At 39.0% G+C, this 25516-nt stretch overlaps 1 protein-coding gene across 1 annotated transcript in view; it reads right to left on the bottom strand.

The window, feature by feature from the left end:
* Window positions 1–25516, bottom strand: part of LOC137428762 (chitinase-3-like protein 1) — a 218380-nt gene that overhangs the window by 37238 nt on the left and 155626 nt on the right. Inside the window, exon 10 of the mRNA XM_068118658.2 lies at window positions 3812–3928. Coding sequence (XP_067974759.2) covers window positions 3812–3928 — 117 coding nt within the window. The remainder of the gene's footprint in view (window positions 1–3811; window positions 3929–25516) is intronic.

Genomic DNA, 25516 nt, shown 5'->3' with positions numbered 1-25516 from the left:
TACACCACCTAACTATATCCAGGGATACACCACCTATCCATACCCAAGGGGTAACACCGCCTATCCTTACCCAGGGGTACACCACCTATCTATACCCAAGGGTAACACCACCTATCTATACCCAGGGGTACACCACCTATCCATACCCAGGGGGTAACACAGGGGTATGGTTGAATGAGTAATTCAACTCATTCAACCATAGGGGTACACCACCTATCCATACCCAAGGGGTAACACCACCTATCCTTACCCAGGGGTACACCACCTATCCATACCCAGAGGCACACCACCTATCCATACCCAGGGGTACACCACCTAACTATATCCAGGGATACACCACCTATCCATACCCAAGGGGTAACACCACCTATCCTTACCCAGGGGTACACCACCTATCCATACCCAAGGGGTAACACCACCTATCCATACCCAGGGGTACACCACCTATCCATTCCCAGGGGTACACCACCTATCCATACCCAGGGGTACACCACCTATCCATACCCAGGGGTAACACCACCTATCCATACCCAGGGGTACACCACCTATCCATTCCAAGGGGTACACCACTTATCTAGGATTAAAATGATTTTTCATTCATCTCACACTCTGTATAGTCATGGTCAAAATATTGGCACCCTTGCACTTTTTTCAAATAATGCTCCATTTCTTCCAGAAAATTGTTCAAATGAAAAAATATTTTGGCATCTACATTTGTATTTCTTTGGTTTGCAGTGGAACAAAACAATAAAAAGCTGAAAGACTTACTAAATCTTAGCTTATTCCACAAAGAAATCATAAAATGGCCCGGACAATATTATTGGCACCTTTTAGAAGTTGTTGGAAATAAGTAGATTTCAAGCAGGTGATTCTCCTTTACTTTGGAATTGAACTCACCTGTGGTGATTTGCAGGTGCCTGCAATATAAAAATTACTCATTCAACCAGTTTGAATGAAGAAAAGGAGTTATTCTGCTGTTTTGTGTCACTGTGTGTGCCTCAATGAGCATGGGGGGGGGGGAAAAGAAAACCAGAGAATTGTCTGAGGAGGTCAGACACAAGATTGTAGCCAAGCATGGACAATCTCAAGGCTCCAAGTCCCTCTCCAGATACCTTCATGTTCCTGTGTCCACTGTATGCAATGTCATCAGGAAGTTTAAGGCCCATGGCACTGTAGCCATCCTCCCTGGAGGTGGCCGCAAAAGAAAACTTGATCGAATATTGCAGTGAAGAATTGTTCGAATGGTGGAGAAGCACCTCGATCAACTGCCAAACAGATTCAAGCTGATCTTCAGACTCAAGGTACGGCAGTTTCAACTCGCACCATCCATCGCCAACTCAATGAAAGGGGGTTTATGGTAGGAGACCCAGGAGGACCCCACTGCTGAGAAAGAGACATAAGAAAGCCTGACTTGAGTTTGCCAAAACACACCTGAACAAACCATAATCCTTCTGTGGACAGATGAGACCAAATTAGAACTTTTTGGTAAAGCACATCATCTTGATGTTTACAGAAAACAAAATGAAGCCTTCAAAGAAAAGAACACCTTCCCCACAGTCAAACATGGAGGAGGTTCAGTGATGTTTTGGGGTTGCTGTGCTGCCTCTGGCACTGAGTACCATGAATGTGTGCACGGCATCATGATATCAGGAGATTATGAAGGCATTTTGAAGCGCAATATTCAACCTAGTGTCAGAAAGCTGGGTCTCCGTCGAAGGTCATGGGTCTTGCAGCAGGACAATGACCCCAAACACAATTCAAAAAGCACCCAGGAATGGTTCAAGACAAAACGCTGGACTGTTCTGCAGTGGCCAGCAATGAGTCCAAATCGAAATCCCATTGAACACCTGTGGGGAGATCTGAAAACAGCAGTTGGGAGAAGGCACCCTTCAAATCTGGGAGAACTGGAGCAGTTTGCCCAAGAAGAGTGGGTCAAACTGCCAGTAGAGAGGTGGAGGAAGCTCATTTGTGGCTATAGGAAGCGCTTGACTGCAGTTATTTTGTCCAAAGTCTGTGCTACCAAATATTAAGTTGAGGGTGTCAATAATTTTGTCAATGCCATTTCTTTTTATTTTCTGATTTAAAAAGATATTTAAGTTCTGAATCAAAAACAAAGGTTCTGTAATATTAACAATGAAATAAAGAATTGTAGAGACCAAATAATCTTACTATAATTCACCAAATGTCCGTACGTCTGTCAGTCTGTCCATACGTCTGTCCGTCCATTCAAAGGTACCGCAAAAACGGCTGAACCAATCGCAACGATATTTTGGGTGGGTAATCCTGGTATCTCCTGGAGTAAAATGGGCTGTATTGTTTTTCCAATTTCAGCTTTGGCCTCATGCATTTTCAGGTTTGGACTCCCGCATAGCGTTATTTTCCCGGGTGCCGCACAAACGGCTGCACTGATCGCTGCACAGTTGTGCTGCACAGCTGCACCGATCGGACTTGGTGACCTCGGACAAAGACCTTTTATAAGGACATGGGTTGAATCCCCGCTTGAGAGAATGCCAACCCCCTCCCCGCCATTATGGCCATCTCTCCAACTCGCAATCCCACGAGATATGTGGAAAGGACGACCCAAAACAAATAGTCTTCTTTTTGAGTCGTGTATAAACATCATTAAAAGTAAATAATGACCTCGGCCAAAGTTCAAACGACGTGGGTTTAATCTCTCCATGAGAGAATTCCACATCACTATTTGGGCGGTGTATAAGCTAACAGATCGCTGCTTCCATCGATCTTGCCAAGGCCATAACACCTATCGGCTCAAAATCATTTTAAATGTTGACTAGGTAGTTTTTACAATGAAGGAAACACGTATCGGGAGTACATACGACACAGCGATTGTGAATGTGACAGCTCTGAGGCGTCTTTTGCTTCGCATCGAATTATTCATTACATTCATTCATTCATTTAATGATCATTACGCTCATTCGTATGCTCATTAAACGTTCATTAAACATTAAACGTTCATTAAATGATTACGAAAATAAAAACGAAAAACATTACGAAATTACGTTCACACCGTCACATCAAACACTACCGTGAACACAAACATCGTCACAATGAAAACATCGTCACAAACGTTACGTTACGTAATTCAAACCGTGAACACATCGAATATCGGAGATCCCATTGCCCAAATTTGAAACACGATGGAATAATATTTACCGATATGAACAGTGATGCGGCTTTTATTGAAATTCTACAAATACTGTTTAGATTTTGATGATTTGCATGTGATATGATTTAACGGATGTTTATATAAATCGTTTAAAATAAAATAAAACGCCTTCAATTTCTGATATTTTGCCTTTTCATTTGGGCCTCCCAATTGAAGCCCCGCCCATAGGGCGGGTACCGTTGCTAGTTTTGTTAATTTCAACTTATTTTTAGAGAAAATTGTGAGTTATTTGAAGAAAGTGCAAGGGTGCCAATATTTTTGGCCACGACCGTATGTGTCTGTCGCTCCGTCCAGATCCTCTTTTCAATCTCTCCTCTTTTTATCCTCTTTCCTCTTGTCTCATCCCTCTTCATATGTCGTCCCGAGTGGAGCCCAGGTTCCGCTTGAGTAACTTTCTGTCTCTTTCTGCCCTACACTTCACTTTTGATTTTGACATTAGTGGGGGAGGGAGACGCTGGGAGTGGGGGAGGGAAGAAGGGGATACTTTTCCTTGCTTTTCCCGTCACTTGGGACGGGTATTCTTCCTAGTAATTAATGTTGTGAAGATGTGCATCTTGAATACCATACACTTGGAATGATGTGCCCTCGCTATATGGAGGAGGGTATCTCAGTTTTTTTACTTACCTTCTCTGTGATGCTTTCTTTATCATCGTAGGATATCCACAACTCATGTTCATAACGATAAGGGGAGCTTTGATTCCCAATGCGAGCCATGGTCCATGTCTTGTTCAATTCACAGATCTGTTTACACAGGTAAACATCGTTAATTTTGTCATTTTCGAGATTTGATAACTCTAACATCGATGCCAATTATGATTTCGAGCTCACCTTATCCCCTTTTCCTGTAGTTACTTTCAAAGAGACACTTACAAACTAACAATCAACCAGAACCCTCATGTAAGGAAAACTCAATTCTGAACATTGGATTTCAAGCAGCCAAGAAAGGTTTGACATGAAAAATAGATAACAACTAAATAAAGCATAAACACGTGCTCATGATCATCATCATCATCATTTCCACCACCAGGCTTTGCTATGACATTTGCTATCATTCCTTGGGTAACGTGGTTTGATTGTCTGTTGTGACATTGGCTATCATTCCTTGGGTAACATGGTTTGATTGTCTGTTGTGACATTGGCTATCATTCCTTGGGTAACATGGTTTGATTGTCTGGTGTCACATTTGCTATCATTCCTTGGGTAACATGGTTTGATTGTCTGGTGTCACATTTGCTATCATTCCTTGGGTAACGTGGTTTGATTGTCTGGTGTTACATTTGCTATCATCCCTTGGGTAACGTGGTTTGATTGTCTGTTGTGACATTGGCTATCATTCCTTGGGTAACATGGTTTGATTGTCTGTTGTGACATTGGCTATCATTCCTTGGGTAACATGGTTTGATTGTCTGTTGTGACATTTGCTATCATTCCTTGGATAACGTGGTTTGATTGTCTGTTGTGACATTGGCTATCATTCCTTGGGTAACATGGTTTGATTGTCTGTTGTCACATTTGCTATCATTCCTTGGGTAACGTGGTTTGATTGTCTGTTGTTACATTTGCTATCATCCCTTGGGTAACATGCTTTGATTGTCTATTGTTACATTTGCTATTATTCCTTGGGTAACATGCTTTGATTGTCTATTGTTACATTTGCTATCATTCCTTGGGTAACATGCTTTGATTGTCTATTGTTACATTTGCTATCATTCCTTGGGTAACGTGGTTTGATTGTCTATTGTTACATTTGCTATCATCCCTTGGGTAACGTGGTTTGATTGTCTGTTGTGACATTTGCTATCATTCCTTGGGTAACGTGGTTTGATTGTCTGTTGTTTGACATTTGCTATCATTCCTTGGGTAACGTGATTTGATTGTCTGTTGTGACATTTGCTATCATTCCTTGGGTAACGTGGTTTGATTGTCTGTTGTGACATTTGCTATCATTCCTTGGGTAACGTGGTTTGATTGTCTGTTGTTTGACATTTGCTATTATTCCTTGGGTAACGTGGTTTGATTGTCTGTTGTTTGACATTTGCTATCATTCCTTGGGTAACGTGGTTTGATTGTCTGTTGTTTGACATTTGCTATCATTCCTTGGGTAACGTGGTTTGATTGTCTGTTGTGACATTTGCTATCATTCCTTGGGTAACGTGGTTTGATTGTCTGTTGTTTGACATTTGCTATTATTCCTTGGGTAACGTGGTTTGATTGTCTGTTGTTTGACATTTGCTTACATTCCTTGGGTAACGTGGTTTGATTGTCTGTTGTTTGACATTTGCTATCATTCCTTGGGTAACGTGGTTTGATTGTCTGTTGTGACATTTGCTATCATTCCTTGGGTAACATGGTTTGATTGTCTGTTGTGACATTTGCTATCATTCCTTGGGTAACGTGGTTTGATTGTCTGTTGTGACATTTGCTATTATTCCTTGGGTAACATGCTTTGATTGTCTTTTGTTACATTTGCTATCATTCCTTGGGTAACATGCTTTGATTGTCTGGTGTGACATTGGCTATCATTCCTTGGGTAACTTGCTTTGATTGTCTGGTGTGACATTTGCTATCATTCCTTGGGTAACATGCTTTGATTGTCTGGTGTGACATTTGCTATCATTCCTTGGGTAACGTGGTTTGATTGTCTGTTGTGACATTTGCTATCATTCCTTGGGTAACATGGTTTGATTGTCTGTTGTGACATTGGCTATCATTCCTTGGGTAACATGGTTTGATTGTCTATTGTTACATTTGCTATCATTCCTTGGGTAACATGCTTTGATTGTCTGGTGTGACATTGGCTATCATTCCTTGGGTAACTTGCTTTGATTGTCTGGTGTGACATTTGCTATCATTCCTTGGGTAACATGCTTTGATTGTCTGGTGTGACATTTGCTATCATTCCTTGGGTAACATGCTTTGATTGTCTGGTGTGACATTTGCTATCATTCCTTGGGTAACATGCTTTGATTGTCTATTGTTACATTTGCTATCATTCCTTGGGTAACTTGCTTTGATTGTCTGGTGTGACATTGGCGATCATTCCTTGGGTAACATGCTTTGATTGTCTGGTGTTACATTTGCTATCATTCCTTGGGTAACATGCTTTGATTGTCTGGTGTGACATTTGCTATCATTCCTTGGGTAACATGCTTTGATTGTCTGGTGTTACATTTGCTATCATTCCTTGGGTAACTTGCGTTGATTGTCTGGTGTCACATTTGCTATCATTCCTTGGGTAACATGCTTTGATTGTCTATTGTTACATTTGCTATCATTCCTTGGGTAACATGCTTTGATTGTCTATTGTTACATTTGCTATCATTCCTTGGGTAACGTGGTTTGATTGTCTGTTGTTACATTTGCTATCATCCCTTGGGTAACATGCTTTGATTGTCTATTGTTACATTTGCTATCATTCCTTGGGTAACATGCTTTGATTGTCTATTGTTACATTTGCTATCATTCCTTGGGTAACGTGGTTTGATTGTCTATTGTTACATTTGCAATCATTCCTTGGGTAACATGCTTTGATTGTCTATTGTTACATTTGCTATCATTCCTTGGGTAACGTGGTTTGATTGTCTGGTGTTACATTTGCTATCATTCCTTGGGTAACGTGGTTTGATTGTCTGTTGTGACATTTGCTATCATTCCTTGGGTAACGTGGTTTGATTGTCTGTTGTTTGACATTTGCTATCATTCCTTGGGTAACGTGGTTTGATTGTCTGTTGTGACATTTGCTATCATTCCTTGGGTAACGTGGTTTGATTGTCTGTTGTGACATTTGCTATTATTCCTTGGGTAACGTGGTTTGATTGTCTGTTGTTTGACATTTGCTATTATTCCTTGGGTAACGTGGTTTGATTGTCTGTTGTGACATTTGCTATCATTCCTTGGGTAACGTGGTTTGATTGTCTGTTGTGACATTTGCTATTATTCCTTGGGTAACATGCTTTGATTGTCTATTGTTACATTTGCTATCATTCCTTGGGTAACATGCTTTGATTGTCTGGTGTGACATTGGCTATCATTCCTTGGGTAACATGCTTTGATTGTCTGGTGTGACATTGGCTATCATTCCTTGGGTAACATGCTTTGATTGTCTGGTGTGACATTTGCTATCATTCCTTGGGTAACATGCTTTGATTGTCTGGTGTGACATTTGCTATCATTCCTTGGGTAACGTGGTTTGATTGTCTGTTGTGACATTTGCTATCATTCCTTGGGTAACATGGTTTGATTGTCTGTTGTGACATTGGCTATCATTCCTTGGGTAACATGGTTTGATTGTCTATTGTTACATTTGCTATCATTCCTTGGGTAACATGCTTTGATTGTGTGGTGTGACATTTGCTATCATTCCTTGGGTAACATGCTTTGATTGTCTGGTGTGACATTTGCTATCATTCCTTGGGTAACGTGGTTTGATTGTCTGGTGTTACATTTGCTATCATCCCTTGGGTAACGTGGTTTGATTGTCTGTTGTGACATTGGCTATCATTCCTTGGGTAACATGGTTTGATTGTCTGTTGTGACATTTGCTATCATTCCTTGGGTAACGTGGTTTGATTGTCTGGTGTGACATTTGCTATCATTCCTTGGGTAACGTGGTTTGATTGTCTGGTGTGACATTTGCTATCATTCCTTGGGTAACATGCTTTGATTGTGTGGTGTGACATTTGCTATCATTCCTTGGGTAACATGCTTTGATTGTCTGGTGTGACATTTGCTATCATTCCTTGGGTAACGTGGTTTGATTGTCTGTTGTGACATTTGCTATCATTCCTTGGGTAACGTGGTTTGATTGTCTGTTGTTTGACATTTGCTATTATTCCTTGGGTAACGTGGTTTGATTGTCTGTTGTTTGACATTTGCTATCATTCCTTGGGTAACGTGGTTTGATTGTCTGTTGTTTGACATTTGCTATCATTCCTTGGGTAACGTGGTTTGATTGTCTGTTGTGACATTTGCTATCATTTCTTGGGTAACATGGTTTGATTGTCTGTTGTGACATTTGCTATCATTCCTTGGGTAACATGGTTTGATTGTCTGTTGTGACATTTGCTATCATTCCTTGGGTAACGTGGTTTGATTGTCTGTTGTGACATTTGCTATTATTCCTTGGGTAACATGCTTTGATTGTCTATTGTTACATTTGCTATCATTCCTTGGGTAACATGCTTTGATTGTCTGGTGTGACATTGGCTATCATTCCTTGGGTAACCTGCTTTGATTGTCTGGTGTGACATTTGCTATCATTCCTTGGGTAACATGCTTTGATTGTCTGGTGTGACATTTGCTATCATTCCTTGGGTAACCTGCTTTGATTGTCTGGTGTGACATTTGCTATCATTCCTTGGGTAACGTGGTTTGATTGTCTGTTGTGACATTGGCTATCATTCCTTGAGTAACATGGTTTGATTGTCTATTGTTACATTTGCTATCATTCCTTGGGTAACATGCTTTGATTGTCTGGTGTGACATTGGCTATCATTCCTTGGGTAACTTGCTTTGATTGTCTGGTGTGACATTTGCTATCATTCCTTGGGTAACATGCTTTGATTGTCTGGTGTGACATTTGCTATCATTCCTTGGGTAACATGCTTTGATTGTCTGGTGTGACATTTGCTATCATTCCTTGGGTAACATGCTTTGATTGTCTATTGTTACATTTGCTATCATTCCTTGGGTAACTTGCTTTGATTGTCTGGTGTGACATTGGCGATCATTCCTTGGGTTACATGGTTTGATTGTCTGTTGTTACATTTGCTATCATTCCTTGGGTAACATGCTTTGATTGTCTGGTGTTACATTTGCTATCATTCCTTGGGTAACTTGCTTTGATTGTCTGGTGTCACATTTGCTATCATTCCTTGGGTAACATGCTTTGATTGTCTATTGTTACATTTGCTATCATTCCTTGGGTAACATGCTTTGATTGTCTATTGTTACATTTGCTATCATTCCTTGGGTTACGTGGTTTGATTGTCTGTTGTTACATTTGCTATCATCCCTTGGGTAACATGCTTTGATTGTCTATTGTTACATTTGCTATCATTCCTTGGGTAACATGCTTTGATTGTCTATTGTTACATTTGCTATCATTCCTTGGGTAACGTGGTTTGATTGTCTATTGTTACATTTGCTATCATTCCTTGGGTAACTTGCTTTGATTGTCTGGTGTCACATTTGCTATCATTCCTTGGGTAACATGCTTTGATTGTCTATTGTTACATTTGCTATCATTCCTTGGGTAACATGCTTTGATTGTCTATTGTTACATTTGCTATCATTCCTTGGGTTACGTGGTTTGATTGTCTGTTGTTACATTTGCTATCATCCCTTGGGTAACATGCTTTGATTGTCTATTGTTACATTTGCTATCATTCCTTGGGTAACATGCTTTGATTGTCTATTGTTACATTTGCTATCATTCCTTGGGTAACGTGGTTTGATTGTCTATTGTTACATTTGCTATCATTCCTTGGGTAACATGCTTTGATTGTCTATTGTTACATTTGCTATCATTCCTTGGGTAACGTGGTTTGATTGTCTGGTGTTACATTTGCTATCATCCCTTGGGTAACGTGGTTTGATTGTCTGTTGTGACATTTGCTATCATTCCTTGGGTAACGTGGTTTGATTGTCTGTTGTTTGACATTTGCTATCATTCCTTGGGTAACGTGGTTTGATTGTCTGTTGTGACATTTGCTATCATTCCTTGGGTAACGTGGTTTGATTGTCTGTTGTGACATTTGCTATCATTCCTTGGGTAACGTGGTTTGATTGTCTGTTGTTTGACATTTGCTATTATTCCTTGGGTAACGTGGTTTGATTGTCTGTTGTTTGACATTTGCTATCATTCCTTGGGTAACGTGGTTTGATTGTCTGTTGTTTGACATTTGCTATTATTCCTTGGGTAACGTGGTTTGATTGTCTGCTGTTTGACATTTGCTATCATTCCTTGGGTAACGTGGTTTGATTGTCTGTTGTTTGACATTTGCTATCATTCCTTGGGTAACGTGGTTTGATTGTCTGTTGTGACATTTGCTATCATTCTTTGGGTAACATGGTTTGATTGTCTGTTGTGACATTTGCTATCATTCCTTGGGTAACATGGTTTGATTGTCTGTTGTGACATTTGCTTTCATTCCTTGGGTAACGTGGTTTGATTGTCTGTTGTGACATTTGCTATTATTCCTTGGGTAACATGCTTTGATTGTCTATTGTTACATTTGCTATCATTCCTTGGGTAACATGCTTTGATTGTCTGGTGTGACATTGGCTATCATTCCTTGGGTAACTTGCTTTGATTGTCTGGTGTGACATTTGCTATCATTCCTTGGGTAACATGCTTTGATTGTCTGGTGTGACATTTGCTATCATTCCTTGGGTAACATGCTTTGATTGTCTGGTGTGACATTTGCTATCATTCCTTGGGTAACATGCTTTGATTGTCTATTGTTACATTTGCTATCATTCCTTGGGTAACTTGCTTTGATTGTCTGGTGTGACATTGGCGATCATTCCTTGGGTAACTTGCTTTGATTGTCTGGTGTGACATTACATTGGCTATCATTCCTTGGGTAACATGCTTTGATTGTCTGTTGTTACATTTGCTATTATTCCTTGGGTAACATGCTTTGATTGTCTATTGTTACATTTGCTGTCATTCTTTGGGTAACATGCTTTGATTGTCCATTGTTACATTTGCTATCATTCTTTGGGTAACGTGGTTTGATTGTCTGGTGTTACATTTGCTATCATTCCTTGGGTAACATGCTTTGATTGTCCATTGTTACATTTGCTATCATTCTTTGGGTAACGTGGTTTGATTGTCTGGTGTTACATTTGCTGTCATTCTTTGGGTAACATGCTTTGATTGTCCATTGTTACATTTGCTATTATTCCTTGGGTAACGTGGTTTGATTGTCTGGTGTTACATTTGCTATCATTCCTTGGGTAACATGCTTTGATTGTCCATTGTTACATTTGCTATCATTCTTTGGGTAACGTGGTTTGATTGTCTGTTGTCACATTTGCTATCATTCCTTGGGTAACATGTTTTGATTGTCCATTGTTACATTTGCTATCATTCTTTGGGTAACGTGGTTTGATTGCCTGGTGTTACATTTGCTATTATTCCTTGGGTAACATGCTTTGATTGTCTGTTGTCACATTTGCTATCATTCCTTGGGTAACATGCTTTGATTGTCCATTGTTACATTTGCTATTATTCCTTGGGTAACATGCTTTGATTGTCTATTGTTTCATTTGCTATCATTCCTTGGGTAACATGCTTTGATTGTCCATTGTTACATTTTCTATCATTCCTTGGGTAACATGCTTTCATTGTCTATTGTTTCATTTGCCATCATTCCTTGGGTAACATGCTTTGATTGTCCATTGTTACATTTTCTATCATTCCTTGGGTAACATGCTTTGATTGTGTATTGTTTCATTTGCTATCATTCCTTGGGTAGCATGCTTTGATTGTCTATTGTTTCATTTGCTATCATTCCTTGGGTAACATGCTTTGATTGTCTATTGTTTCATTTTCTATCATTCCTTGGGTAAAATGCTTTGATTGTGTATTGTTTCATTTGCTATCATTCCTTGGGTAACATGCTTTGATTGTGTATTGTTTCATTTGCTATCATTCCTTGGGTAACTTGCTTTGATTGTCCATTCTTACATTTGCCATCATTCCTTGGGTAACATGCTTTGATTGTCTGTTGTTTCATTTGCCATCATTCCTTGGGTAACATGCTTTGATTGTCTGGTGTGACATTTGCTATCATTCCTTGGGTAACATGCTTTGATTGTCTGGTGTGACATTTGCTATCATTCCTTGGGTAACATGCTTTGATTGTCTGGTGTGACATTTGCTATTATTCCTTGGGTAACATGCTTTGATTGTGTATTGTTTCATTTGCTATCATTCCTTGGGTAACATGCTTTGATTGTCTATTGTTTCATTTGCTATCATTCCTTGGGTAACATGCTTTGATTGTCCATTGTTACATTTGCTATCATTCCTTGGGTAACATGCTTTGATTGTCTGTTGTCACATTTGCTATTATTCCTTGGGTAACATGCTTTGATTGTCTGTTGTCACATTTGCTATCATTCCTTGGGTAACATGCTTTGATTGTCTGGTGTCACATTTGTTATTATTCCTTGGCTAACGTGGTTTGATTGTCTGTTGTCACATTTGCTATCATTCCTTGGGTAACTTGCTTTGATTGTCTGTTGTCACATTTGTTATTATTCCTTGGGTAACATGCTTTGATTGTCTGGTGTCACATTTGTTATTATTCCTTGGCTAACGTGGTTTGATTGTCTGTTGTCACATTTGCTATCATTCCTTGGGTAACTTGCTTTGATTGTCTGTTGTCACATTTGTTATTATTCCTTGGGTAACATGCTTTGATTGTCTGTTGTCAGATTTGCTATTATTCCTTGGGTAACATGCTTTGATTGTCCATTGTTACATTTGCTATCATTCCTTGGGTAACATGCTTTGATTGTCTGGTGTCACATTTGTTATTATTCCTTGGGTAACTTGCTTTGATTGTCTGGTGTGACATTTGCTATCATTCCTTGGGTAACACGCTTTGATTGTCTGGTGTCACATTTGTTATTATTCCTTGGGTAACATGCTTTGATTTTCTGTTGTCACATTTGCTATCATTCCTTGGGTAACATGATTTGATTGTCTGGTGTCACATTTGTTATTATTCCTTGGGTAACATGCTTTGATTGTCTGTCACATTTGCTATCATTCCTTGGGTAACATGCTTTGATTGTCTGTTGTCACATTTGTTATTATTCCTTGGGTAACATGCTTTGATTGTCTGTTGTCACATTTGCTATCATTCCTTGGGTAACATGCTTTGATTGTCTGGTGTTACATTTGCTATCATTCCTTGGGTAACATGCTTTGATTGTCTGGTGTTACATTTGCTATCATTCCTTGGGTAACATGCTTTGATTGTCCATTGTTACATTTGCTATCATTCCTTGGGTAACATGCTTTGATTGTCTGGTGTCACATTTGTAATTATTCCTTGGGTAACATGCTTTGATTGTCTGGTGTCACATTTGTTATTATTCCTTGGGTAACGTGGTTTAATTGTCTAGTGTCACATTTGTTATTATTCCTTGGGTAACATGCTTTGATTGTCTGGTGTTACATTTGCTATTATTCCTTGGGTAACATGCTTTGATTGTCTGGTGTTACATTTGTTATTATTCCTTGGGTAACATGCTTTGATTGTCTGGTGTCACATTTGTTTTTATTCCTTGGGTAACATGCTTTGATTGTCTGGTGTTACATTTGTTATTATTCCTTGGGTAACATGCTTTGATTGTCTGGTGTTACATTTGTTATTATTCCTTGGGTAACGTGGTTTGATTGTCTGTTGTCACATTTGCTATCATTCCTTGGGTAACTTGCTTTGATTGTCTGGTGTGACATTTGCTATCATTCCTTGGGTAACGTACTTTGATTGTCTGGTGTCACATTTGCTATTATTCCTTGGGTAACATGCTTTGATTGTCTGGTGTCACATTTGCTATTATTCCTTGGGTAACATGCTTTGATTGTCTGGTGTCACATTGGCTATCATTCCTTGGGTAACATGCTTTGATTGTCTGGTGTCACATTTGCTATCATTCCTTGGGTAACATGCTTTGATTGTCTGGTGTCACATTTGCTATTATTCCTTGGGTAACATGCTTTGATTGTCTGGTGTCACATTTGCTATTATTCCTTGGGTAACATGCTTTGATTGTCTGGTGTCACATTTGCTATTATTCCTTGGGTAACTTGCTTTGATTGTCTGGTGTGACATTTGCTATCATTCCTTGGGTAACTTGCTTTGATTGTCTGGTGTCACATTTGCTATTATTCCTTGGGTAACGTGCTTTGATTGTCTGGTGTCACATTTGTTATTATTCCTTGGGTAACGTGCTTTGATTGTCTGGTGTCACATTTGCTATTATTCCTTGGGTAACGTGCTTTGATTGTCTGGTGTCACATTTGCTATCATTCCTTGGGTAACTTGCTTTGATTGTCTGGTGTCACATTTGCTATTATTCCTTGGGTAACGTGCTTTGATTGTCTGGTGTCACATTTGCTATCATTCCTTGGGTAACTTGCTTTGATTGTCTGGTGTCACATTTGCTATTATTCCTTGGGTAACGTGCTTTGATTGTCTGGTGTCACATTTGCTATTATTCCTTGGGTAACATGCTTTGATTGTCTGGTGTCACATTTGCTATTATTCCTTGGGTAACTTGCTTTGATTGTCTGGTGTGACATTTGCTATCATTCCTTGGGTAACATGCTTTGATTGTCCATTGCTACATTTGCTATCATTCCTTGGGTAACATGCTTTGATTGTCTGGTGTCACATTTGCTATTATTCCTTGGGTAACATGCTTTGATTGTCTGGTGTCACATTTGCTATTATTCCTTGGGTAACGTGCTTTGATTGTCTGGTGTCACATTTGCTATTATTCCTTGGGTAACGTGCTTTGATTGTCTGGTGTCACATTTGCTATTATTCCTTGGGTAACGTGCTTTGATTGTCTGGTGTCACATTTGTTATTATTCCTTGGGTAACGTGCTTTGATTGTCTGGTGTCACATTTGCTATTATTCCTTGGGTAACGTGCTTTGATTGTCTGGTGTCACATTTGCTATCATTCCTTGGGTAACTTGCTTTGATTGTCTGGTGTCACATTTGCTATTATTCCTTGGGTAACGTGCTTTGATTGTCTGGTGTCACATTTGCTATCATTCCTTGGGTAACTTGCTTTGATTGTCTGGTGTCACATTTGCTATTATTCCTTGGGTAACGTGCTTTGATTGTCTGGTGTCACATTTGTTATTATTCCTTGGGTAACGTGCTTTGATTGTCTGGTGTCACATTTGCTATTATTCCTTGGGTAACGTGCTTTGATTGTCTGGTGTCACATTTGCTATCATTCCTTGGGTAACTTGCTTTGATTGTCTGGTGTCACATTTGCTATTATTCCTTGGGTAACGTGCTTTGATTGTCTGGTGTCACATTTGCTATCATTCCTTGGGTAACTTGCTTTGATTGTCTGGTGTCACATTTGCTATTATTCCTTGGGTAACGTGCTTTGATTGTCTGGTGTCACATTTGCTATTATTCCTTGGGTAACATGCTTTGATTGTCTGGTGTCACATTTGCTATTATTCCTTGGGTAACTTGCTTTGATTGTCTGGTGTGACATTTGCTATCATTCCTTGGGTAACATGCTTTGATTGTCCATTGCTACATTTGCTATCATTCCTTGGGTAACATGCTTTGATTGTCTGGTGTCACATTTGCTATTATTCCTTGGGTAACATGCTTTGATTGTCTGGTGTCACATTTGCTATTATTCCTTGGGTAACGTGCTTTGATTGTCTGGTGTCACATTTGCTATTATTCCTTGGGTAACGTGCTTTGATTGTCTGGTGTCACATTTGCTATTATTCCTTGGGTAACTTGCTTTGATTGTCTGGTGTGACATTTGCTATCATTCCTTGGGTAACATGCTTTGATTGTCCATTGTTACATTTGCTATTATTCCTTGGGTAACATGCTTTGATTGTCTGGTGTCACATTTGCTATTATTCCTTGGGTAACATGCTTTGATTGTCTGGTGTCACATTTGCTATTATTCCTTGGGTAACATGCTTTGATTGTCTGGTGTCACATTTGCTATTATTCCTTGGGTAACTTGCTTTGATTGTCTGGTGTCACATTTGCTATCATTCCTTGGGTAACATGCTTTGATTGTCTGGTGTCACATTTGCTATCATTCCTTGGGTAACATGCTTTGATTGTCTGGTGTCACATTTGCTATTATTCCTCGGGTAACGTGCTTTGATTGTCTGGTGTCACATTTGCTATTATTCCTTGGGTAACGTGCTTTGATTGTCTGGTGTCACATTTGCTATCATTCCTTGGGTAACTTGCTTTGATTGTCTGGTGTTACATTTGTTATTATTCCTTGGGTAACATGCTTTGATTGTCTGGTGTCACATTTGCTATCATTCCTTGGGTAACATGCTTTGATTGTCTGGTGTCACATTTGCTATTATTCCTTGGGTAACGTGCTTTGATTGTCTGGTGTCACATTTGCTATTATTCCTTGGGTAACATGCTTTGATTGTCTTGTGTCACATTTGCTATCATTCCTTGGGTAACATGCTTTGATTGTCTGGTGTCACATTTGCTATTATTCCTTGGGTAACGTGCTTTGATTGTCTGTTGTCACATTTGCTATCATTCCTTGGGTAACATGGTTTGATTGTCTGTTGTGACATTTGCTATCATTCCTTGGGTAACATGCTTTGATTGTCTGTTGTCACATTTGCTATCATTCCTTGGGTAACATGGTTTGATTGTCTGTTGTTACATTTGCTATCATTCCTTGGGTAACGTGCTTTGATTGTCTGTTGTCACATTTGCTATCATTCCTTGGGTAACATGGTTTGATTGTCTGTTGTGACATTTGCTATCATTCCTTGGGTAACATGCTTTGATTGTCTGTTGTCACATTTGCTATCATTCCTTGGGTAACATGGTTTGATTGTCTGTTGTGACATTTGCTATCATTCCTTGGGTAACATGCTTTGATTGTCTGTTGTTACATTTGCTATCATTCCTTGGGTAACGTGCTTTGATTGTCTGTTGTTACATTTGCTATCATTCCTTGGGTAACGTGCTTTGATTGTCTGTTGTTACATTTGCTATCATTCCTTGGGTAACATGCTTTGATTGTCTGTTGTTACATTTGCTGTCATTCCTTGGGTAACATGCTTTGATTGTCTGTTGTGACATTTGCTATCATTCCTTGGGTAACGTGCTTTGATTGTCTGTTGTCACATTTGCTATCATTCCTTGGGTAACTTGCTTTGATTGTCTGGTGTCACATTTGCTATCATTCCTTGGGTAACTTGCTTTGATTGTCTGTTGTTACATTTGCTATCATTCCTTGGGTAACTTGTTTTGATTGTCTGGTGTCACATTTGCTATCATTCCTTGGGTAACGTGCTTTGATTGTCTGTTGTCACATTTGCTATCATTCCTTGGGTAACATGCTTTGATTGTCTGTTGTCACATTTGCTATCATTCCTTGGGTAACGTGCTTTGATTGTCTGTTGTCACATTTGCTATCATTCCTTGGGTAACATGCTTTGATTGTCTGTTGTTACATTTGCTATCATTCCTTGGGTAACATGCTTTGATTGTCTGTTGTCACATTTGCTATCATTCCTTGGGTAACATGCTTTGATTGTCTGTTGTCACATTTGCTATCATTCCTTGGGTAACGTGGTTTGATTGTCTGTTGTCACATTTGCTATCATTCCTTGGGTAACATGCTTTGATTGTCTGTTGTTACATTTGCTATCATTCCTTGGGTAACATGCTTTGATTGTCTGTTGTCACATTTGCTATCATTCCTTGGGTAACGTGGTTTGATTGTCTGTTGTCACATTTGCTATCATTCCTTGGGTAACATGCTTTGATTGTCTGTTGTCACATTTGCTATCATTCCTTGGGTAACATGCTTTGATTGTCTGTTGTTACATTTGCTATCATTCCTTGGGTAACGTGGTTTGATTGTCTGTTGTCACATTTGCTATCATTCCTTGGGTAACGTGGTTTGATTGTCTGTTGTCACATTTGCTATCATTCCTTGGGTAACGTGGTTTGATTGTCTGTTGTTACATTTGCTATCATTCCTTGGGTAACGTGGTTTGATTGTCTGTTGTCACATTTGCTATCATTCCTTGGGTAACATGCTTTGATTGTCTGTTGTCACATTTGCTATCATTCCTTGGGTAACATGCTTTGATTGTCTGTTGTTACATTTGCTATCATTCCTTGGGTAACATGCTTTGATTGTCTGTTGTCACATTTGCTATCATTCCTTGGGTAACGTGGTTTGATTGTCTGTTGTTACATTTGCTATCATCCCTTGGGTAACATGCTTTGATTGTCTATTGTTACATTTGCTATTATTCCTTGGGTAACATGCTTTGATTGTCTATTGTTACATTTGCTATCATTCCTTGGGTAACATGCTTTGATTGTCTATTGTTACATTTGCTATCATTCCTTGGGTAACGTGGTTTGATTGTCTATTGTTACATTTGCTATCATCCCTTGGGTAACGTGGTTTGATTGTCTGTTGTGACATTTGCTATCATTCCTTGGGTAACGTGGTTTGATTGTCTGTTGTTTGACATTTGCTATCATTCCTTGGGTAACGTGATTTGATTGTCTGTTGTGACATTTGCTATCATTCCTTGGGTAACGTGGTTTGATTGTCTGTTGTGACATTTGCTATCATTCCTTGGGTAACGTGGTTTGATTGTCTGTTGTTTGACATTTGCTATTATTCCTTGGGTAACGTGGTTTGATTGTCTGTTGTTTGACATTTGCTATCATTCCTTGGGTAACGTGGTTTGATTGTCTGTTGTTTGACATTTGCTATCATTCCTTGGGTAACGTGGTTTGATTGTCTGTTGTGACATTTGCTATCATTCCTTGGGTAACGTGGTTTGATTGTCTGTTGTTTGACATTTGCTATTATTCCTTGGGTAACGTGGTTTGATTGTCTGTTGTTTGACATTTGCTTACATTCCTTGGGTAACGTGGTTTGATTGTCTGTTGTTTGACATTTGCTATCATTCCTTGGGTAACGTGGTTTGATTGTCTGTTGTGACATTTGCTATCATTCCTTGGGTAACATGGTTTGATTGTCTGTTGTGACATTTGCTATCATTCCTTGGGTAACGTGGTTTGATTGTCTGTTGTGACATTTGCTATTATTCCTTGGGTAACATGCTTTGATTGTCTTTTGTTACATTTGCTATCATTCCTTGGGTAACATGCTTTGATTGTCTGGTGTGACATTGGCTATCATTCCTTGGGTAACTTGCTTTGATTGTCTGGTGTGACATTTGCTATCATTCCTTGGGTAACATGCTTTGATTGTCTGGTGTGACATTTGCTATCATTCCTTGGGTAACGTGGTTTGATTGTCTGTTGTGACATTTGCTATCATTCCTTGGGTAACATGGTTTGATTGTCTGTTGTGACATTGGCTATCATTCCTTGGGTAACATGGTTTGATTGTCTATTGTTACATTTGCTATCATTCCTTGGGTAACATGCTTTGATTGTCTGGTGTGACATTGGCTATCATTCCTTGGGTAACTTGCTTTGATTGTCTGGTGTGACATTTGCTATCATTCCTTGGGTAACATGCTTTGATTGTCTGGTGTGACATTTGCTATCATTCCTTGGGTAACATGCTTTGATTGTCTGGTGTGACATTTGCTATCATTCCTTGGGTAACATGCTTTGATTGTCTATTGTTACATTTGCTATCATTCCTTGGGTAACTTGCTTTGATTGTCTGGTGTGACATTGGCGATCATTCCTTGGGTAACATGCTTTGATTGTCTGGTGTTACATTTGCTATCATTCCTTGGGTAACATGCTTTGATTGTCTGGTGTGACATTTGCTATCATTCCTTGGGTAACATGCTTTGATTGTCTGGTGTTACATTTGCTATCATTCCTTGGGTAACTTGCGTTGATTGTCTGGTGTCACATTTGCTATCATTCCTTGGGTAACATGCTTTGATTGTCTATTGTTACATTTGCTATCATTCCTTGGGTAACATGCTTTGATTGTCTATTGTTACATTTGCTATCATTCCTTGGGTAACGTGGTTTGATTGTCTGTTGTTACATTTGCTATCATCCCTTGGGTAACATGCTTTGATTGTCTATTGTTACATTTGCTATCATTCCTTGGGTAACATGCTTTGATTGTCTATTGTTACATTTGCTATCATTCCTTGGGTAACGTGGTTTGATTGTCTATTGTTACATTTGCAATCATTCCTTGGGTAACATGCTTTGATTGTCTATTGTTACATTTGCTATCATTCCTTGGGTAACGTGGTTTGATTGTCTGGTGTTACATTTGCTATCATTCCTTGGGTAACGTGGTTTGATTGTCTGTTGTGACATTTGCTATCATTCCTTGGGTAACGTGGTTTGATTGTCTGTTGTTTGACATTTGCTATCATTCCTTGGGTAACGTGGTTTGATTGTCTGTTGTGACATTTGCTATCATTCCTTGGGTAACGTGGTTTGATTGTCTGTTGTGACATTTGCTATTATTCCTTGGGTAACGTGGTTTGATTGTCTGTTGTTTGACATTTGCTATTATTCCTTGGGTAACGTGGTTTGATTGTCTGTTGTGACATTTGCTATCATTCCTTGGGTAACGTGGTTTGATTGTCTGTTGTGACATTTGCTATTATTCCTTGGGTAACATGCTTTGATTGTCTATTGTTACATTTGCTATCATTCCTTGGGTAACATGCTTTGATTGTCTGGTGTGACATTGGCTATCATTCCTTGGGTAACATGCTTTGATTGTCTGGTGTGACATTGGCTATCATTCCTTGGGTAACATGCTTTGATTGTCTGGTGTGACATTTGCTATCATTCCTTGGGTAACATGCTTTGATTGTCTGGTGTGACATTTGCTATCATTCCTTGGGTAACGTGGTTTGATTGTCTGTTGTGACATTTGCTATCATTCCTTGGGTAACATGGTTTGATTGTCTGTTGTGACATTGGCTATCATTCCTTGGGTAACATGGTTTGATTGTCTATTGTTACATTTGCTATCATTCCTTGGGTAACATGCTTTGATTGTGTGGTGTGACATTTGCTATCATTCCTTGGGTAACATGCTTTGATTGTCTGGTGTGACATTTGCTATCATTCCTTGGGTAACGTGGTTTGATTGTCTGGTGTTACATTTGCTATCATCCCTTGGGTAACGTGGTTTGATTGTCTGTTGTGACATTGGCTATCATTCCTTGGGTAACATGGTTTGATTGTCTGTTGTGACATTTGCTATCATTCCTTGGGTAACGTGGTTTGATTGTCTGGTGTGACATTTGCTATCATTCCTTGGGTAACATGCTTTGATTGTGTGGTGTGACATTTGCTATCATTCCTTGGGTAACATGCTTTGATTGTCTGGTGTGACATTTGCTATCATTCCTTGGGTAACGTGGTTTGATTGTCTGTTGTGACATTTGCTATCATTCCTTGGGTAACGTGGTTTGATTGTCTGTTGTTTGACATTTGCTATTATTCCTTGGGTAACGTGGTTTGATTGTCTGTTGTTTGACATTTGCTATCATTCCTTGGGTAACGTGGTTTGATTGTCTGTTGTTTGACATTTGCTATCATTCCTTGGGTAACGTGGTTTGATTGTCTGTTGTGACATTTGCTATCATTTCTTGGGTAACATGGTTTGATTGTCTGTTGTGACATTTGCTATCATTCCTTGGGTAACATGGTTTGATTGTCTGTTGTGACATTTGCTATCATTCCTTGGGTAACGTGGTTTGATTGTCTGTTGTGACATTTGCTATTATTCCTTGGGTAACATGCTTTGATTGTCTATTGTTACATTTGCTATCATTCCTTGGGTAACATGCTTTGATTGTCTGGTGTGACATTGGCTATCATTCCTTGGGTAACCTGCTTTGATTGTCTGGTGTGACATTTGCTATCATTCCTTGGGTAACATGCTTTGATTGTCTGGTGTGACATTTGCTATCATTCCTTGGGTAACCTGCTTTGATTGTCTGGTGTGACATTTGCTATCATTCCTTGGGTAACGTGGTTTGATTGTCTGTTGTGACATTGGCTATCATTCCTTGAGTAACATGGTTTGATTGTCTATTGTTACATTTGCTATCATTCCTTGGGTAACATGCTTTGATTGTCTGGTGTGACATTGGCTATCATTCCTTGGGTAACTTGCTTTGATTGTCTGGTGTGACATTTGCTATCATTCCTTGGGTAACATGCTTTGATTGTCTGGTGTGACATTTGCTATCATTCCTTGGGTAACATGCTTTGATTGTCTGGTGTGACATTTGCTATCATTCCTTGGGTAACATGCTTTGATTGTCTATTGTTACATTTGCTATCATTCCTTGGGTAACTTGCTTTGATTGTCTGGTGTGACATTGGCGATCATTCCTTGGGTAACATGCTTTGATTGTCTGGTGTTACATTTGCTATCATTCCTTGGGTTACATGGTTTGATTGTCTGTTGTTACATTTGCTATCATTCCTTGGGTAACATGCTTTGATTGTCTGGTGTTACATTTGCTATCATTCCTTGGGTAACTTGCTTTGATTATCTGGTGTCACATTTGCTATCATTCCTTGGGTAACATGCTTTGATTGTCTATTGTTACATTTGCTATCATTCCTTGGGTAACATGCTTTGATTGTCTATTGTTACATTTGCTATCATTCCTTGGGTTACGTGGTTTGATTGTCTGTTGTTACATTTGCTATCATCCCTTGGGTAACATGCTTTGATTGTCTATTGTTACATTTGCTATCATTCCTTGGGTAACATGCTTTGATTGTCTATTGTTACATTTGCTATCATTCCTTGGGTAACGTGGTTTGATTGTCTATTGTTACATTTGCTATCATTCCTTGGGTAACATGCTTTGATTGTCTATTGTTACATTTGCTATCATTCCTTGGGTAACGTGGTTTGATTGTCTGGTGTTACATTTGCTATCATCCCTTGGGTAACGTGGTTTGATTGTCTGTTGTGACATTTGCTATCATTCCTTGGGTAACGTGGTTTGATTGTCTGTTGTTTGACATTTGCTATCATTCCTTGGGTAACGTGGTTTGATTGTCTGTTGTGACATTTGCTATCATTCCTTGGGTAACGTGGTTTGATTGTCTGTTGTGACATTTGCTATCATTCCTTGGGTAACGTGGTTTGATTGTCTGTTGTTTGACATTTGCTATTATTCCTTGGGTAACGTGGTTTGATTGTCTGTTGTTTGACATTTGCTATCATTCCTTGGGTAACGTGGTTTGATTGTCTGTTGTTTGACATTTGCTATTATTCCTTGGGTAACGTGGTTTGATTGTCTGCTGTTTGACATTTGCTATCATTCCTTGGGTAACGTGGTTTGATTGTCTGTTGTTTGACATTTGCTATCATTCCTTGGGTAACGTGGTTTGATTGTCTGTTGTGACATTTGCTATCATTCTTTGGGTAACATGGTTTGATTGTCTGTTGTGACATTTGCTATCATTCCTTGGGTAACATGGTTTGATTGTCTGTTGTGACATTTGCTTTCATTCCTTGGGTAACGTGGTTTGATTGTCTGTTGTGACATTTGCTATTATTCCTTGGGTAACATGCTTTGATTGTCTATTGTTACATTTGCTATCATTCCTTGGGTAACATGCTTTGATTGTCTGGTGTGACATTGGCTATCATTCCTTGGGTAACTTGCTTTGATTGTCTGGTGTGACATTTGCTATCATTCCTTGGGTAACATGCTTTGATTGTCTGGTGTGACATTTGCTATCATTCCTTGGGTAACATGCTTTGATTGTCTGGTGTGACATTTGCTATCATTCCTTGGGTAACATGCTTTGATTGTCTATTGTTACATTTGCTATCATTCCTTGGGTAACTTGCTTTGATTGTCTGGTGTGACATTACATTGGCTATCATTCCTTGGGTAACATGCTTTGATTGTCTGTTGTTACATTTGCTATTATTCCTTGGGTAACATGCTTTGATTGTCCATTGTTACATTTGCTATCATTCCTTGGGTAACATGCTTTGATTGTCTGGTGTGACATTTGCTATCATTCCTTGGGTAACATGCTTTGATTGTCTATTGTTACATTTGCTATCATTCCTTGGGTAACTTGCTTTGATTGTCTGGTGTGACATTACATTGGCTATCATTCCTTGGGTAACATGCTTTGATTGTCTGTTGTTACATTTGCTATTATTCTTTGGGTAACATGCTTTGATTGTCCATTGTTACATTTGCTATCATTCTTTGGGTAACGTGGTTTGATTGTCTGGTGTTACATTTGCTATCATTCCTTGGGTAACATGCTTTGATTGTCCATTGTTACATTTGCTATCATTCTTTGGGTAACGTGGTTTGATTGTCTGGTGTTACATTTGCTGTCATTCTTTGGGTAACATGCTTTGATTGTCCATTGTTACATTTGCTATTATTCCTTGGGTAACGTGGTTTGATTGTCTGGTGTTACATTTGCTATCATTCTTTGGGTAACGTGGTTTGATTGTCTGGTGTCACATTTGCTATTATTCCTTGGGTAACATGGTTTGATTGTCTGTTGTCACATTTGCTATCATTCCTTGGGTAACATGTTTTGATTGTCCATTGTTACATTTGCTATTATTCCTTGGGTAACATGCTTTGATTGTCCATTGTTACATTTGCTATCATTCTTTGGGTAACGTGGTTTGATTGCCTGGTGTTACATTTGCTATTATTCCTTGGGTAACATGCTTTGATTGTCTGTTGTCACATTTGCTATCATTCCTTGGGTAACATGCTTTGATTGTCCATTGTTACATTTGCTATTATTCCTTGGGTAACATGCTTTGATTGTCTATTGTTTCATTTGCTATCATTCCTTGGGTAACATGCTTTGATTGTCCATTGTTACATTTTCTATCATTCCTTGGGTAACATGCTTTCATTGTCTATTGTTTCATTTGCCATCATTCCTTGGGTAACATGCTTTGATTGTCCATTGTTACATTTTCTATCATTCCTTGGGTAACATGCTTTGATTGTGTATTGTTTCATTTGCTATCATTCCTTGGGTAACATGCTTTGATTGTCTATTGTTTCATTTGCTATCATTCCTTGGGTAACATGCTTTGATTGTCTATTGTTTCATTTTCTATCATTCCTTGGGTAACATGCTTTGATTGTGTATTGTTTCACTTGCTATCATTCCTTGGGTAACATGCTTTGATTGTCTATTGTTTCATTTGCTATCATTCCTTGGGTAACATGCTTTGATTGTCTATTGTTTCATTTTCTATCATTCCTTGGGTAAAATGCTTTGATTGTGTATTGTTTCATTTGCCATCATTCCTTGGGTAACATGCTTTGATTGTCTGTTGTTTCATTTGCCATCATTCCTTGGGTAACATGCTTTGATTGTCTGGTGTGACATTTGCTATCATTCCTTGGGTAACATGCTTTGATTGTCTGGTGTGACATTTGCTATCATTCCTTGGGTAACATGCTTTGATTGTCTGGTGTGACATTTGCTATTATTCCTTGGGTAACATGCTTTGATTGTCTATTGTTACATTTTCTATCATTCCTTGGGTAACATGCTTTGATTGTGTATTGTTTCATTTGCTA

The sequence above is a fragment of the Myxine glutinosa genome, chromosome 5 (assembly GCF_964187855.1).
Source record: "Myxine glutinosa chromosome 5, kmMyxGlut1.1, whole genome shotgun sequence".
Classification (NCBI taxonomy): Eukaryota; Metazoa; Chordata; class Myxini; order Myxiniformes; family Myxinidae; genus Myxine; species Myxine glutinosa.
This window is presented reverse-complemented; position numbering and strand designations above follow the sequence as displayed.